The 15,837-nt window shown below is 42.6% G+C and overlaps 1 protein-coding gene across 2 annotated transcripts in view; it reads right to left on the reverse strand.

Moving 5' to 3' along the window:
• The window catches only part of cntnap2b (contactin associated protein 2b), a 77,451-nt gene that overhangs the window by 30,571 nt on the left and 31,043 nt on the right, over positions 1-15,837 (reverse strand). For both annotated transcript variants that reach the window (XM_085804846.1, XM_085804845.1), the window contains exons 2-9: positions 15,438-15,548; positions 14,413-14,606; positions 11,398-11,545; positions 8,226-8,429; positions 7,239-7,423; positions 2,708-2,851; positions 1,716-1,977; positions 1,481-1,630 (exon numbers count right to left, since the gene is read on the reverse strand). In XM_085804846.1, coding sequence (XP_085660972.1) covers positions 1,481-1,630; positions 1,716-1,977; positions 2,708-2,851; positions 7,239-7,423; positions 8,226-8,429; positions 11,398-11,545; positions 14,413-14,606; positions 15,438-15,548 — 1,398 coding nt within the window. The remainder of the gene's footprint in view (positions 1-1,480; positions 1,631-1,715; positions 1,978-2,707; positions 2,852-7,238; positions 7,424-8,225; positions 8,430-11,397; positions 11,546-14,412; positions 14,607-15,437; positions 15,549-15,837) is intronic.

Here is a 15,837-nt window from a genome sequence, read left to right on the forward strand (position 1 = left end):
CCCCCGGAAGAAAATTTTGAATATTTCATATTTGAAAGCATCATTCTGATGCATTTTGAGAAGAAATTCAAGCAGAACTACAAGACAGTATGAGTGTATAATAAAGTATGGTCACATTATGCTATATAACGTTATTGTCACGATATTTTTTGATACTTTTCCAAATACGAAGAGAACGCAAAAAATTTCATTATTGACTTTACTTTAATAGAAAATCTATTATGCATCAGTAATCAATCACTGCTGCTGCAGGATTAAAATTGAAATTCCCATCGATATTAAAGCAGAAGTAAGCGATCCGGTCGTTTCGGCTAATGCTGCGTTCCAGGCAGGCTTTTGAAACCTTACTTCTGCTTTAACACAAAAATATCGCTTACTTCTGCTTTAATCTGAACTCTTCCTAAATGAAAACATTAGTGGTCTGTCTAAAAATGAATATCAACTTGTTTTCTTTGCATTGCATTCATTGCATCTTTTTTTTGTTATTTTGACCAGTTGTAATTTTTGGGAGAAATTGTTATCAGTAGTTTATAGAATGAAACACAAACGTTCATTTTACTCAAACACATACCTATTGTTTCCCATACATAGACCAATGTGGTGCAGCGCCACAGAATCAAGACCAAGCCACAAATTGACACTGCTTTTTTTTTTCCCCATCAATGCAATATCGTTCCGTTAATTCATCTCCGAATAGCGCTCTTTCTCTGTTCACTCACTCACACACACACAGAGAGAGAGAGAGAGAGAGAGAGAGAGAGAGAGAGAGAGAGAGGCGCGCATGCATGCTAGTGGTGGTAAAAACGAAACTTATCAGTATTTGCATTAATTAACGAGTCTGTGGCGGCCGTCTCTCTCTAGCGCGCTGGTGCACACACACAAACGCAGGCACATGGACAGGTCGCGACTCGCGCTGTAACGGCTCAAAATGCGGCGACTTCACGCAGCGGCATCACCGCTGCCGCTGCTCTGGACTGCACAGTACAATTCACAACCCAATCAGGTGCTCTCGCGCTTGTGGGTGTTTTCTTCTTCTTCTACTTTTTTTCTCTTCTCAATTCAAGGCTCTCGTAATCTATACTCCCGATCACTTGCCACTTAACCCCCCCCCCCCCCTCAAAAATATTTTCTCATCGGATCTGCACGATTCACGTAGGTCATCTATTTTGGTTTCAAAACGCCGAATTTTGCCGAAAGGTGAGTGATTTTCATGCCTGAAATTTGAGTTGAGTTGAATTGAGATAAAAACTGGAGAAAAAGTTTGCCAGTGCAGCATGATCCTCGCAATCTCCCAGTGAGCTGATGGTCAGAGGCTGAAGACCAGAACAGCTGCTGCATCCTGACACATCTGTAAGGATCTCACTATGCATGAGGTGAGGCCCAGCAGATGAGTGATAACTATGGTCTGCCAGGAGCTGGGTGAAGTAGTGAATCAGGAAAGACCTGGTCTACATTGGAGATCATGTTTTTGAATGGTCACCTCCAAAGTAGTAGGTTCCTCCGGTCTGGATGTGGAGCGGCATGACCGCCCTCACTGTAGATGCTTCATCTCCATCAACCGTCAGCATGGCATAGTACTCGAACGCATTCAGATGGACACTGTGCCACTGGCCGTCGTTCAAACCTGAACCTGAGAGGAGCAACACATTTCAGTCTGTAACAAAAACAGGTCTCTAACAGGAGAATCCAGAACTTTGAATCAACCATGGACTCACCTGATGAGATGTCGATGTAACGTACGTTCTTCCGCTGTGTCACGTTCACAAAGACGTTGACCTTGCCCTCCATCAGTCCCACTTCCAGCCAGCCGTCGGCCAGCGCCGTGAACATTAGCAGCCCGTTGGGGTTCCACGTCCTGAAGGACAAACTGACAGAAAGAGAGTCGCTGTCGCTCTGACCCGGCAGCCGCAGGAAGGACGTGGAGTTGAAGAAAACGGGGAAGGAGTTGGACTCGCTGCAGGAGAACGTCAGGTTTCGCTGCAGATAGAGAGGGAGGGAGAGGGGGGACAGATCAACCATGGACTGTAGGTGACTTGAAGGAATAGTTCGACATTTTGGCAAATTGGCCCATTGCCATAATCCCTACAGTCATAGCAGTAGCTGTTTTTAGAACAGCCGAGCAGCAAGCTGCTCAGAGCTACACTACGGAGGCTCATGGGATTTCTTGGTTTCCCTCATCAAACTCATCAAATACACAATCCAACAACTTGTTGTGACCTGCACATTCACCACGCTATGAAATATTAACGGAATGTTACGAGTTGTTTTCAAGGTAAATTCATGCAAAACCGCTGATGCGCATTACCGCCAGGGGCAGTTTTTCAGCAAGCAGTCTCTGTATTTGCCTCGGAAACAACTCTGTCTCGTAACGTTCTGTTATTATCTAATAGCGTGGTGAATGTGCAGGTCACAACCAGAGTGTTTTGGAGTTGTTGGATTGTGTATTTGATGAGTTTGATGAGAGAAACCAAGAAATCCCATGAGCCTCCATAGCGTAGCTCTGAGCAGCTCGCGGCTCTGCTCCACCGTTCAAAAAATAGCTTGCACTGACAATTAAAGGTAACAAAACTACTCCTAGGACTATAGGGATCATGGCAATGGGCCAATTTGCCAAAATGTTGAACCATCCGTTTAACACTTGACTACACCTTATGCTGCATGTCTGGTGGTGAACACATAACAACAGAGGCTGAAGGATGTGTCTTACAAAGCTGGACGTGTCCACCTTCTTCCTGCGGACCAGGTTGGTGATGTTGTCTCCGTTGTAGGTGATCCCTTCCATGCATCCCACAAAGTTCTCCCTGCCTCCTGTGCTCGGCTTCGCTGACGCTGCTACTCCTCCGAAACTGATCTGAGGACACAGCAGAGTGGACAACATGGACCAAAGGACACACGCTACTGCAGAGGAAGTCTTCCTGTCCTCTGTGCTAATAGTTTTATCATTTATAGATATGCTGCTATATGCTTAGACTGCTGGGGGACACATCAGGTTACATGGAGCCCTCTCTTCTCTTCTCTTCTCTTCTCTTCTCTTCTCTTCTCTTCTCTTCTCTTCTCTTCTCTTCTCTTCTCTTCTCCTCATGCACATCGAACTGTCACTATTCCTGTTTATTATTTCTTTATTCTTTTGTTTGTACTTTCCACAGATCTCTCCAGAGCTCCATCCCTCTGCACCAACCGCTGCCTGCATCACCCCCTTTCCCCTGCTGTTAAACCGGCCTGCCCTCCCTTCCCATGAACCAGTCTGCCATCCAGTGCTCCCATTACAGTAAGCTGGCCTGCTCTCCCTGCCTTTCCTGCCCACTAGAACAGCGATACTCAATAGGCGGCCCGCGGGCCGCATCCGGCCCGCCGAACCTTCCAATCAGGCCCGCGACTGAGTTCTACTAGTTTACATATTACTGTATACTGTATTTTCGGGCTCCGTGCGCCTGTAAGTCAATGCGCTGGGACATAGAAACTCGTGCGGAGCGTTTGTGTGTGCCTGTGAGGCGCTGCACTGGGATACAGAAACGCTGACGAACCCAAATCACCATGCGCGAGTGTTTGGGGAGCGGGCTGGACTGCAGGGTTTTCCCTGCCTGTCTGCAGAGACCGTGGGTGATTTTCACCGCCGTCTTGGTTCAACTGTGTGTGCATCATGCATGGGGGGCCGTTCAGATGAAGCGTCTTTTGCGCGCGCTCAAACCCATTCAATGTAGCCGCGAGTCATGCACGCTCACAACTCAAAGCCGTAGCCACGCACATTTGATGAGACGCAATTGTTTTTTCGTGCACGTCAGCGGTGCACAGCTGCACGACCTGCTTCTCCCCCGCTGTTGTGTCCCGGTCCCATCGGCCTGTGTCACCTATGTTTTCCATTGAGCTCTGCCTCGTTTGAAAGGTGAAGGAAGCCCATGTGTGGAAAGACGTCGCCTCAGAGATGTAGAATGTGTGTTATAGAAGAGAAACACATTTCAGGACCAATGACGTTGTATCCTCAGAACAGAGTCAGACGTCCTGTGATGGTCAGGTCATATTTAAGCTGAAAATCACAGGGCATGTCTGAGGATACAAGTCAGCAGTGTAAAGCTCCAGCATGATATGTAAATGATGATATGACAATGTCAAGATTTTTCATTTTATATCATACAAAACACCATGAAGTGTATAAATAAAAATTATGTGCTTACAAGTAAAATAAAAAATATTTAAATTATTAGACGAAAAAGGTGAATTTAATTTCAATCTAGGCCTATTTGAGTGCGGCCCCCAAGGTGTCTGTTAAGAAAAATTCTGGCCCTTCGAAAAATGTATTTGAGTACCCCTGCACTAGAAGATGCCATCATCAGCGTTTGTTAACCATTTTTATGTTTTCCCATTCCATGTTGTAAACTGTTTTATCATCTGTACACAACATCTATTGCTGGTGAGGGATCCATCCTCTGTCTCTCACCCTGAGGTTTCTCCTGTTTTTACTTGGGAGTTTTTCCTCATTCGATGTGAGAGCATTGCTCAATGTCTTTGTATGTTACATCATAAGTCAGACACCAGGCCAAGTGTGCTTGAAGAGACAACCCCGGGGATCATCCTGCCTGCCATCTTTATTTTATAAGTTAGACTTGAATGAAAATCTCTTTCGTTATCCAAGTATTGATTTTTGGTCACACTGGTTCTAAAGTTTCCCAACAATAAAAGAATACATGTGAATCATCCACAAACCTGATCCTAAATCAAATTACATTATCCAGCCAAACACAAAGCCAAAGCTACAGAACCAGAAGCTTCAGTTCCTCTAATGTCCACTAGAGTGAGTCTCTAACAGTGAGTCGGTCTCCGTAGACTCTCATGTTAAAATGTCACCTCCTGAGAACAGGAAGTAACATTTGAGAAACAATCATCATTTGATTTACATGAAATTTTAACAGTCTGGTTTACACTTGACGTACGGGGACACGATGCATGTTGGCAGCACTCCCAGGGTGCAACAGTCCTGCTGCAGCTTTAATATTCATTTATTTATTTTATTTTGATCCAGTGATGATGGCAGCCTGTCTGGGCTGATATTCATCAGAGGTGAAGCAGCAGTGAGGAAGAGATGAGCTCACTGATAAGACTCTTATCATCCTCTTCCTCTCACACACTGAGGAGCAGCAGCAGAGTCAGCAGTATCGATTGGCTCTTATCAGGTTTCACTACAACTGAACTGAACTTTAATATTACAAATCAGGGAAAGTTTGAGTCCATCAAAACAAAGCTGGATGTATGTATAAACACATCTATCTCTCTGTTTTAGGCATTAAACACTGGAACAGCAGTCATTCCAAGTTTGGCTAATTGGGTGGGGTGGTGGATCTATAGATGTTTTTTTTAATTTATTTTTATTGTGGTACAGTATAAGTACCTTTGACACCACCTTTTTGCTTCAAATCTGAAAAATGGCCTCCAAGTTATTGGACTCCTTTTTTATTTGGCTTCAAATCAATTTGTACCCACAGTGGTGCAGTGGTGTTTGGCTTTGCAGCTAAATCCATGATGCTAATGTCAATAGATGCTCATTCAGATGTGGTCTTGAATATTAGAATTGAAGCTCCTCCAGATAAACAGTTTGTGGCTCCACTCATATGTCATTAATTCTTTTAAGAAGAAGAGGGTGCAACGTGATGATGTCATAAAAAGAGGACCAATCAAACCTCATATGACATTTCGGTTAGTTTCATCCAGCTGTTTTTATACAGATAAATGGAAACCATTTTAACCATTATGCAAAATAATTGGAATCAGCTCTGAATCACCTGAAACATACAAAGCTTCATTGGAGATCATATTTTTGAATGGTCACCTCAGAAGTAGTAGGTTCCTCCATTCCGGTTCCACCAACCGAACTTTATATTATTTATAATTTTATTTATAATATTACAAATCAGACGGAGATGGATGGATATTTTAGACCGTGCCCACACTGAGAAGAAAAATCAGAGCACAAGTATAGTAACAACTTAAACCAAGTGACAGAAAAGGCTCAGCTGTTTCCTTGGTCGTCTGGTGGTTCAGAGCTTTAATAAGACACACTAAAGAGTTTCCACATGCCAGAGAGCAACATTCTGAAACCCTGCCAGAACGGATGTATCAGTGTCAAATGATGAACAATGGTGACTGGTGCAGTCGTACTGAATTGCACAATATTACACAATCGACACAATCGAACACCATCACTGACAGGAAGAGGCCTCAGATTCATGGTCTGCACTAAAGCTCCATATTTATTCATCTCATGTGTTTTATTTGAAAATAAGATGATGTATTAGTGGTTTTATGAACCACAAACCATATCAGTGTAGTTCTACACCTCTCTGGAGCTATAGTAACAATAGGGCCAATCAGATGCTCCGAAGCTCTCCTCTGATTGGATAGTTGTTTTCTGGGTGATCTACTAAAAAATGACACATTCCAGGTAAAACAAATCCAGCAGGGTATCCGCTTGATAAGTCTTGATGAAGCAACGTTCGATAATACTATTTCCAGGTCCAAACTGCGCTGAAAAAAACAAAACAAAACAAAAAAACAGCGCTGGCTCTCGACTTTCAAACATGCCGCAGTGCTGTGTCCCTCACTGTTTTAACAGATCTGGGTCCAAAAAGACCTTGCCATTATGCTTCTACTGCTTTCCTTCTGATGAGAATGAGAAAGGGAAATGGCTCCATTGATAATCCGTAAACAAATGAAGAAAAAGCAACTTTAACTACTGTTACACATAACGTTAGCCACCGTTAAAAGTAACGTTAGCTAGCGTCAAAAGTGATGTATCCCCCCTAGCAACACACTTCTTCTTCTTCAAAAGCCAAACTGCTCCTCTGTTGATACCACTGCCCTGATGGAGAGTCACTTGTTCCGTGTTGTTTACCCGTTTGGACCCAGAAGTGATGTCAGGCTTAACAAGCGGATGGCTGAGGGAAAGTGACTGCTTTGTTGTGACATCACAAAGTGACAGGAAGTCCTGACAGCTGGTTTTAAGGCTTAAAATACGGGCTGTGGTCATTTCCCTGTGGACTGAGGCTTTGATACTTTCACAGTATTAATACAGAACCTACTACTACTAGGGCTGCTTCATAATCACACTACACATGGACATCTACCTTTATACTATGTGGTACTTTAACTTCTGGCCTGGATGAGATGGTGGAAATGTTTGTTTTTTTTCCCCATCAGTGGGTTGATTCCACCAGTGTAACGTTGGTGAAAGGTCTGACAGGATTTACCTCATAGTCCAGGTCCAGGTGGTCAAACTCCCCATTGGTCCTGAACTGCTGAGTGTGGTGGTCCAGGGTGAAGTTGACATTCCTACGGTAACGCTCTATGAGGACCGAGTGCCAGTGGTCGTCGTCCAGCAGGCTCCCGCTGGTCACAGAGGTGTGGCCTTTGATGGAGCCGTACTGGTTACTGCCTGAGGAGAAGTGAGTGAATCACACAGTCAGGAAGAGGACGTAAAGGTCAACGTGAGACAACAGAGTCCTGAGAGCTTCATTACAACAGACTGACTGACTGTCTCTGCTGTCCTCTACAACACTCAGACTTTTAAAGTCCCCCTAAAGAGGCATTTTAAAATGTGTAAAAATGCTTTGCTATGACTATTTTTTTATTTAAATTCCTTTCCCAAGAAAAAGTTGTTTAAAAAAGCTCCCAAATACGCTAAAAACAGGTCTACTATTTCTCCCTCATTGCAAAATTCAGATTCTATGAATATTCATGAGTATACAAATGCATCATGACTCATGCCCGCCCACTGCCACCGTGTTGCTAAGTAACGGCGATGCGCGTTAACAGGGCAGGGGAAACGGAGGAGTGAAGTAAAACACAAGGTTTGCACCAGGGTAGAACCCTGGTTTCCTGCATTCAAGGCGGCAACTAAACCACTGGGCCACGGCAACTAATGATAACATATTCAAACATCTAGCTGTGTAAGTAGATCACATCACAGTGAACAACAATTGAGATGCAAACACAAACAACGGGATTGGTTGCTATTTTCGTGACGCATGAAAACTGACTCCAATTTGAAAAATTGAATCCAATTTTTTCATACTCTGGTTTTGAAACTGCATTTTCAAGTCTAAAATGCTCAGTTATGGTGTGGATTAGCAATTTTTCTCCTGAAATGCCTTGTAGCAGAGCCCACACACTAAATTGACATGTTAATAATTTCAAAAAGGGCATTTTTGGTTTAGGGGGTCTTTAAAGGAGGATACCTAAGTTGATGCTGAGCTGCAGTCTGGCCCTGCGGAGCTCCAGGGAAATGTAGTCCCCCTGCTGTCCCTCTCCGTGGAGCAGGACCCCGTCTCGAGCCGTGGTCCTAAACTTCAGGGAGATGATGTCCTTCACGATCTTCATCTTCTTGCTCCTGAAGCGGTAGGAGATGACGCCTTGGCCGTCAAAGCTGATCACGTCCGCCCCTGGAGGATGGAAATAATAATATTAATATTAATAACGTGCACAATAACACCTTGCTTTCCAAAGTCAAATCCAGGATTGGATGAGGATAGGAACAAATCATCTTTAACCCACTCTGCAAAACATTCGCTGGTTAAAACAACAATCCTTCTGATCTTAGATCAGTGGTTCCCAACCTTTTTTGGCTTGTGACCCCATTCTGACATCACAAATTTTTGCCGACCCAGCCGTCAATCAAGATGCGGCAGCTAAGATATTTTTATGTGCTGCATTTTATTGGAAGTGTTTATATTCAAGAAAGTGAAAGTTTAGAATACAGTTGTTTAAGGTTGTTTGTGGTGTTTTTAATCATCATTTTAAAAAGAATAATAATTAGTTAAAAAAATATTTTTATCAGTAATTGTAATTTTTTAAAATCAAATACTAGACATTTCAGGCGACCCCATTTGAATTCCAGGCGACCCCACGTGGGGTCCCAACCCCAAGATTGAAAAACACTGTCTTAGATTATAGTGATGCAATAGAACTACTTCCAAAAACTTTCGCAATAACCTGGACGTCATCTACCACACCACCATCCGCTTCGTCACCGGCGCTCCCTTCAGCACCCACCACTGCAATCTGTACTCCCTTATTAACTGGCCATCTCTCCATTCCCTCAGACTGATTCACTGCTGTCAGTTCATTTACAAACCCACAATTGGTAAAACCCCTGCTTGTCTCCACTCTCCACTCAATATCCATAACAGTGACCGTAACTTACGCTCCAGTGATTACATTAACTTGCTCATCCCAAGAGCCTGCACCTCCTTTGGCCGTTTCTCATTTCAGTTCACAGCTTCTAATGACTGGAACCAGTTGCAACAGAAACTAAACCTGAGCTCACTCATTTTTAGCTTCTTTTCCTTCTTTACAAACTTGTTGCAAACAATTGTCTTTGATCGTTGCATTTAGAATCAGAATTTCTGTATATATTGTGCTGTACATTGTATTTTACATTTTTATATTAATTTTGATTCCTTGCTATATGTATGTTTATGTTGTCTTTGCTGCCTCTGGGCCAGATCGTCTCAATTAATTAATATAATATTTTAAGTCTTGTTTCATATGGAAGTACACTAACTGTTGAATCCCAGTTCCATGTTCTTTGTTTCGTTGTTCATTATTTTGAAATTATCTTAACAAAATGAGCCAATACATCATTGCCTCAGTTTCCACAAAGGGCCGCTGTGGCTGCAGGTTTTGGTTGCAACCAAGAGCACACAGTTTGACCAGTCAACTGTCTGAAGACTGAGATCAGTTAATTAAATAGTCAGGTCTGCTGGGCTGCTGATTGGTTGGAACAAAGTCCTGCTCCAAGTGACAGTGGAGGAACAGTTTTATGGAAACTGGCTTGATTCTGAGTGTTTCATGCACATCAAGGTTTCTGAAACAACTTCAACAACAACAACAACAACAACAACAACAGTAACACAGTAGAGTAGCATGTTCTTCTCTTTACTCTGAGTGTTGCAGAGTTTTGACCTCTTTACATCTCGTCTGATCTGCTCAGATAGAAATGGAGCATCTGTGACGACAGAGTGAGTCTACTGTGAGACCCCCGAGACACGACTCTTTCCTGGACAGTGTCCACTCCCACTGTCTCTTGTCAGTCCTCTAATGAAGTTCATGGACTTCAACATTGATGAAAAACCAAGTTAAACAGCTGTATCACTGCAGGTTTCTCTTCCCCCGAACCTCTGATCACCTGCCTCCACATCTGTCAGGGTTTGAGTCTGTCAAGTTGTGTTGTCTGATTTAGTTCATTTCCTGTTTTAGTTTGTAACCCTAACCCAGTGTTTTTTCAACCCTTGGGGTCGGGACCTCACGTGGGGTCGCCTGGAATTCAAATGGGGTCGCCTGAAATCTCTAGTAAATTATATTAAAGGGATAGTTCACCCAAAATTCAAATTTCACTCATTTTCTACTGCGTGGAGCCCCCCTGTAACTCCAAGAAGGCACGGATGACTCTGAAACTTCTCCCAACCCTTAGTCGACATGAGGAGTGAAATTTGAATTTTGGGTGAACTATCCCTTTAAAATATTTCATATTTATTTATTTTTTTTACTAATTATTATTCTTTTTAAAATTATGATTAAAAACACTACAATCTTAAACAACTGTATTCTTTACTTTGACTTTCTCAAATATAAATCGAGTTCAAATAAAATGCAGCATAATAAATATTTGAGCTGGCACATCTTGATTGACGGGGTCGCCAGAAATGTGTGATGTCTAAATGGGGTCACAAGCCAAAAAAGGTTGGGAACCACTGCCATAACCCATCCCTTGTGTCTTCTATATATTTACTTCCTGCCTTTGTTATTGCCCTCCTGTGTCCCACCTGTGACTTGTTGTGTCCCCGCCCTCTTGTGTATTGAAGCTGTTCTTCTCTTCCCTTCGTTATCAGGTCGTCTTGTGAGCAGCTTCCTAGTATTCTTTGTCTGTTTATTTCCAAGTGTATGAACTTATTTCTGGCTTCCTGGTTCCTGGGTTTTTTGCCTAGTGGTTTTGTACCTCTGCCTTGAGTTCTGTCTGTCTGGTTTTGATATTTTGGACTGTAATAAAGACCCAGATGTCCCCGAGTGCTGCTGCATTGTTGTGTCCACAACAACTCTGAAAAACTAACGTCACAGGGCCATGGCAGACTCCGTGGACGCTCTGAGGATCTTGGAGGACGAGGGACGGTAGAACGGAAATTAAAAAAGCAAACTGAAAAACGAAATTACAAAAAAACAACAACTAATGAATAAATAAAAAACTATAATAACCTTGGTCTGCTCTCCCCCTCTTCCTCTGACATCACCCCTGCTTCACCCAGCCAACAGCTCCACCTTGGTTTATTCTCTGACAAAAACCTACTCTATCATCATCTCTAGTCTGGTCTCTATCTATAAACCACCTGACTGGGGTCGTTCTCCTGTACTCACAGTATGAGCAGCCGTAGAGCTCCAGACGGACTCCGATGCGTCCCTCCTTGTTCCAGTCCAGCGGGATGAAGCGGATGTAGCGAGCCAGGATGGCGTGCTGCAGCTCGTGCCGGACCACACCCTCACTGTTCACATTCCCCTCAAACGTCTGAGACACCGAAACAAACATGTGATGCAACTTACTGTAAAGGAGACATATTATACCCCCTTTCCACAAATTAAAATAGTCCTCAGGTGTCTTAAAGACATGTCTGTGACACTGCAAACAGGCTCACAGAGCCAAGGCCTCTGTTGGTGACAATGTGGAACCTCTATGGCTAACCACTTTCATGTTTTTTGGGCCTGTCCAAAAGTCCAATCATTTTGGAGGTGTCTACTGAGATAAATAAAATAATAGGGGTAGATCTAGGTTTTTCTTTTATTAATTTATATCTCGGTAAAACCTCAGAAACTGTCCCACATAAGGACAAATACTTATTGAAAATTCTTCTGGCAAGTAGCAGAAAAGCTATAACTAGAAAATGGTTGCAACCAGATCCCCCAACATTGGCCCAGTGGCATGGGATCACTCAAGAAATGTATTGTATGGAGAGACTTACTTTTGTTTTGAGACTTCAGTTGGAGAAATGTATTGAACCCTAAATAGCATGACTTTATACCATGATGTATGTACGTATGTACGGTATGTATGTATAAAAGAATATTGTTACTTTAACTGTGCCCATGACGATCTCATGTTCCTTTTACATGGTAAAAAATAAATAAAAAGTTGAAAAAAAAAAGACATGTCTGTGACATGCTTCAGTCAAAATACCCCAAGGATCAAACATCACAGCTCTTTTCATCCTCTAAAACAGCCCTGTTCAGAACGGCTGGTTTCAGTGTCTGTCCCTTTAAATGCAAATGAACCACTGCTTGCCCCGCCCCTTCTACTGCTACCAGGTAGGGGTGGGGTTATGCAAATTCAAAAACTAGTTACATCATTGCCAGACAACTGAGGGAACAGCTCGTAAAACCCATAGACTGTAAAAAGAATGGACGTAGCGTCCGTGACGTCACCCATTGGTTTTGGGGAGTCGTTTTTGTGACTCAAATATGGCGGCCTGAACAGCGCCATGTTGGATTGGCCGGCCGAGATCCCGCCCACTGGCCTCGAAGCAGCTGTCCACGGAGCTGCTCGGACCTGTCACTCAACGTTTCCGCGCCCTAATTGGCCAGAATTTTAACCTAATAACAGTAAAACTGTAGAGTTAAAAAAAAATTCACCCCCCTCAGAGTGTGTGCGGGGGTAGAAACTATCGGTTGAGACAAAAAAACGTTCTGACACCAGGCTTTTAACATGTTTACTGAGGATGTAAAGTCGGCGATTTTAACATGGGGGTCTATGGAGAATGCTCCCTTCTGACACCAGCCCCCAGAGGAATTCGAGGGGATTGCAGTTTTTTGAACGCGGAAGTGAGCTTCACTTCTCAGACCGACAACTGCCCCCTTGGTAAAACCACATTTCAACCCCTGGAGCCTGTAAATTACAGATTTTTTTGGTCAATTCTCACATTTTGGGGCCGGAAGGCAAAACAAACACCCAAATATATGTTATATTATATATGTTATTATTATATTATATATTATTATATGTTATTATTATGGTAGACTGATCTTGTGAATAAAAATAAGAATGGAATCTAGATCATGTTTAATAATCATATTTAATACAGACAGAACAATCTGAGTTCTCACTGCCTTTATTTACACATAAATGACACATACTGTTACTAACAGTATCAGTGGTGTAACAACATGTTACGTGAAATGATCGATAGTTTACATTTTTGAGCTGCACATCGTCTCTCTTCCCTGTCTGAGGGTGTGTTTGTTTTGTTTTTTTCATAAAAATAACTGGACACAAAAAAGAAAATTAAAATCTCTGGTTCACCCCACGTAACACAACTAATATGGTATATAATGAACTGGTTAATGATGTACCAAGGCACATTATAATTATCAACATGCCTGTAATTGCTAATGTCATATTTTGCATGACAAAGTCTTAAAGGGATAGTTCACCCTAGAATGATATTTCGCTCATTATCTACTCACCCTCATGTGGACTAAGGGCTGGAAGAAGTTTGAGAGTCCTCCGTCCCTTCTCTGAGTTACAGGGGGTCTCAGCGTAGCAGTGCATGTCCATATAACGGTTGTAAAGGGACACCAGAGCTCTTCGTAAAAAAACACACACAAAAAAACATCCAAATACCAAATGATTTGCGCCGGCGTCAGTGCGGTTACTGCGAATCACGCGAGATTTGGACGGACCAGGAAGAGGAGCTTTGAGAAGCTTCCGCTACAAACAAGCTTAAAATATAGACTTATTTAATTTTTTTCGGGACAATTACGCAATTTGGGGCTTCAGCACAAGACGGACATTACATACGAGCATCATGGAGGTATTTGGATGTTTTTTTGTGTGTGTTTTTTTACGAAGAGCTCTGGTGTCCCTTTACAACCGTTATATGGACATGCACTGCTACACCAAGACCCCCTGTAACTCAGAGAAGGGACGGAGGACTCTGAAACTTCTTCCAGCCCTTAGTCCACATGAGGGTGAGTAGATAATGAGCGAAATATCATTCTAGGGTGAACTATCCCTTTAAGGCAAACTTGAGGTAAATTTCCAGACATAAGTCATAAAAGTTACATTTTTACAAGGATATCATTATGAGAATAAAGTGTTTATTTTAGGTTGAATGTGGATTTATCTATGTGTAGGAATATCAGCAGCTTTAAAATAAGGAGCATGGAGCCTTGTGAAGGCTCATGTTTCTACACCTGGAGCCTGGTGTGAAGTTCTACATAGAAAATAAAAGGAGCAGCTTCTTTGACACAAGTGTCGCAGGTGTGGGCTGCACAACTTCAGTGGTCACTGTGAGAATCTGCTGCACAGATTCTAGCAGCATCTTTGGTTTTGAAAGGCTATATAAGTTGATGTATTAGTGATCTAAGGAGACTCTTGCTCACCCAGATGTTTCCATCCTGTAGATAAGGCCTCCAGTTTTTCTGTGTGTCACTGTAAAGCAGCCGATACTTGCTGGTCCAGTCAGAACTGCTGTAGCGACCCTGAGTCGCTATGGCAACCACCTGCTTCCTCGAACCCAGGTCCATCTGTAACCACTGGTAACGATCCGTATCCAGGGGCGACCAGCCTCCAGCACCTATGGGAGAGATAGAAGAAGAATTAGAGCAGAGTTTTTTTAATGTACTGTTCCTTTCAGAGAAAGCAAGTCAGTTGGCGATGTCATCACAGGAAGTGAAGAACCTAAAAACAGTTAAGTTAGTGTATAAATATACAAATATATACACTACTTTACTGGCAGTTTTATGGCCAGTTTTAATTATCATACTATCATTTATGCATTTTATTAAGCTAGACCTGCTGCTATAATTTGAGCTGATGGAAACTGGCAAGCCAAATAATAATAATAACAAGCCTACACCCTTTGGTGGGGGGGGGGGTGAATTGTTGTTTTATGTTTAAATCATATGCACATAACTTGATTAACAAGTCAAAAAAGAAAAAAAAAGACTGAAAAAAATAAATACATTTTATTAGGAGTACTTTAAAACATACTGTAGATATTGTATGTTACGTGATGGTGTCTGTGGGAATGTATCATATATGTGAGGACAACAGATGGAAAGTAGCCTCCTGCTAAATCAGGTGCCCACATCTTTTCATTCATTTAATTTCTCTTTCATGATTAATGCAAGTGCACACTGTCCTTATAATAAACAAATAAAATAAAAGAACAAACACCTTTCTCATTATCATGCCAATCTATATACAAATGTGTCAAAACCACTCTGAAACTGACTCTACGGCTGGAGTAGCAGTAGTACTTGTGTCTTTCTTCCATCTCACTTCAACATGTCAGTGTTTGTTCTGTCTGGTCTGTAATCTATTTTCATTAGTGTCTGAGGAAAGCTCAAACTCCTTGGTGTTGGCTAACAGGATGGGTCTGTTGATGAATGAGTGAATCACCTACCTTGTTTTCTGTTGAGTTTGGCATAACCGGCTCCGTGACCTCGGGTGAACACTGAGGAGCTGGTGAAGGAGCTGAAGGGCAGAGGGGTGGCCAGGCTGTCCTCACACTTCCCTGAACAGAGACACACATAAAACACACATGTAGACATCAGTTCATCATAAACACTGCAGTCGGTCTGTGATGTTAGAATCCAGCCCATACATTAGAATGTGTGGTAGTACGTGTGTTTGGTTTGCGACTCACTCTTCATTGGGCTTTATGCACAGCTCCAGTACTTCCTGAAATAAGGCAGCTCGTTTATTTCCTGTCATACATTATTGGACCAACTGATTAATCCAGGTGTGCCTGACCATTGTTGTGAGGTCAGACACACCTAGTGGAAGTGTGGAAGTAGTGGAGC

Source organism: Trachurus japonicus, chromosome 17 (genome assembly GCF_045865225.1).
Source record: "Trachurus japonicus isolate A0001 chromosome 17, Traja_1.0".
NCBI classification, from domain to species: domain Eukaryota; kingdom Metazoa; phylum Chordata; class Actinopteri; order Carangiformes; family Carangidae; genus Trachurus; species Trachurus japonicus.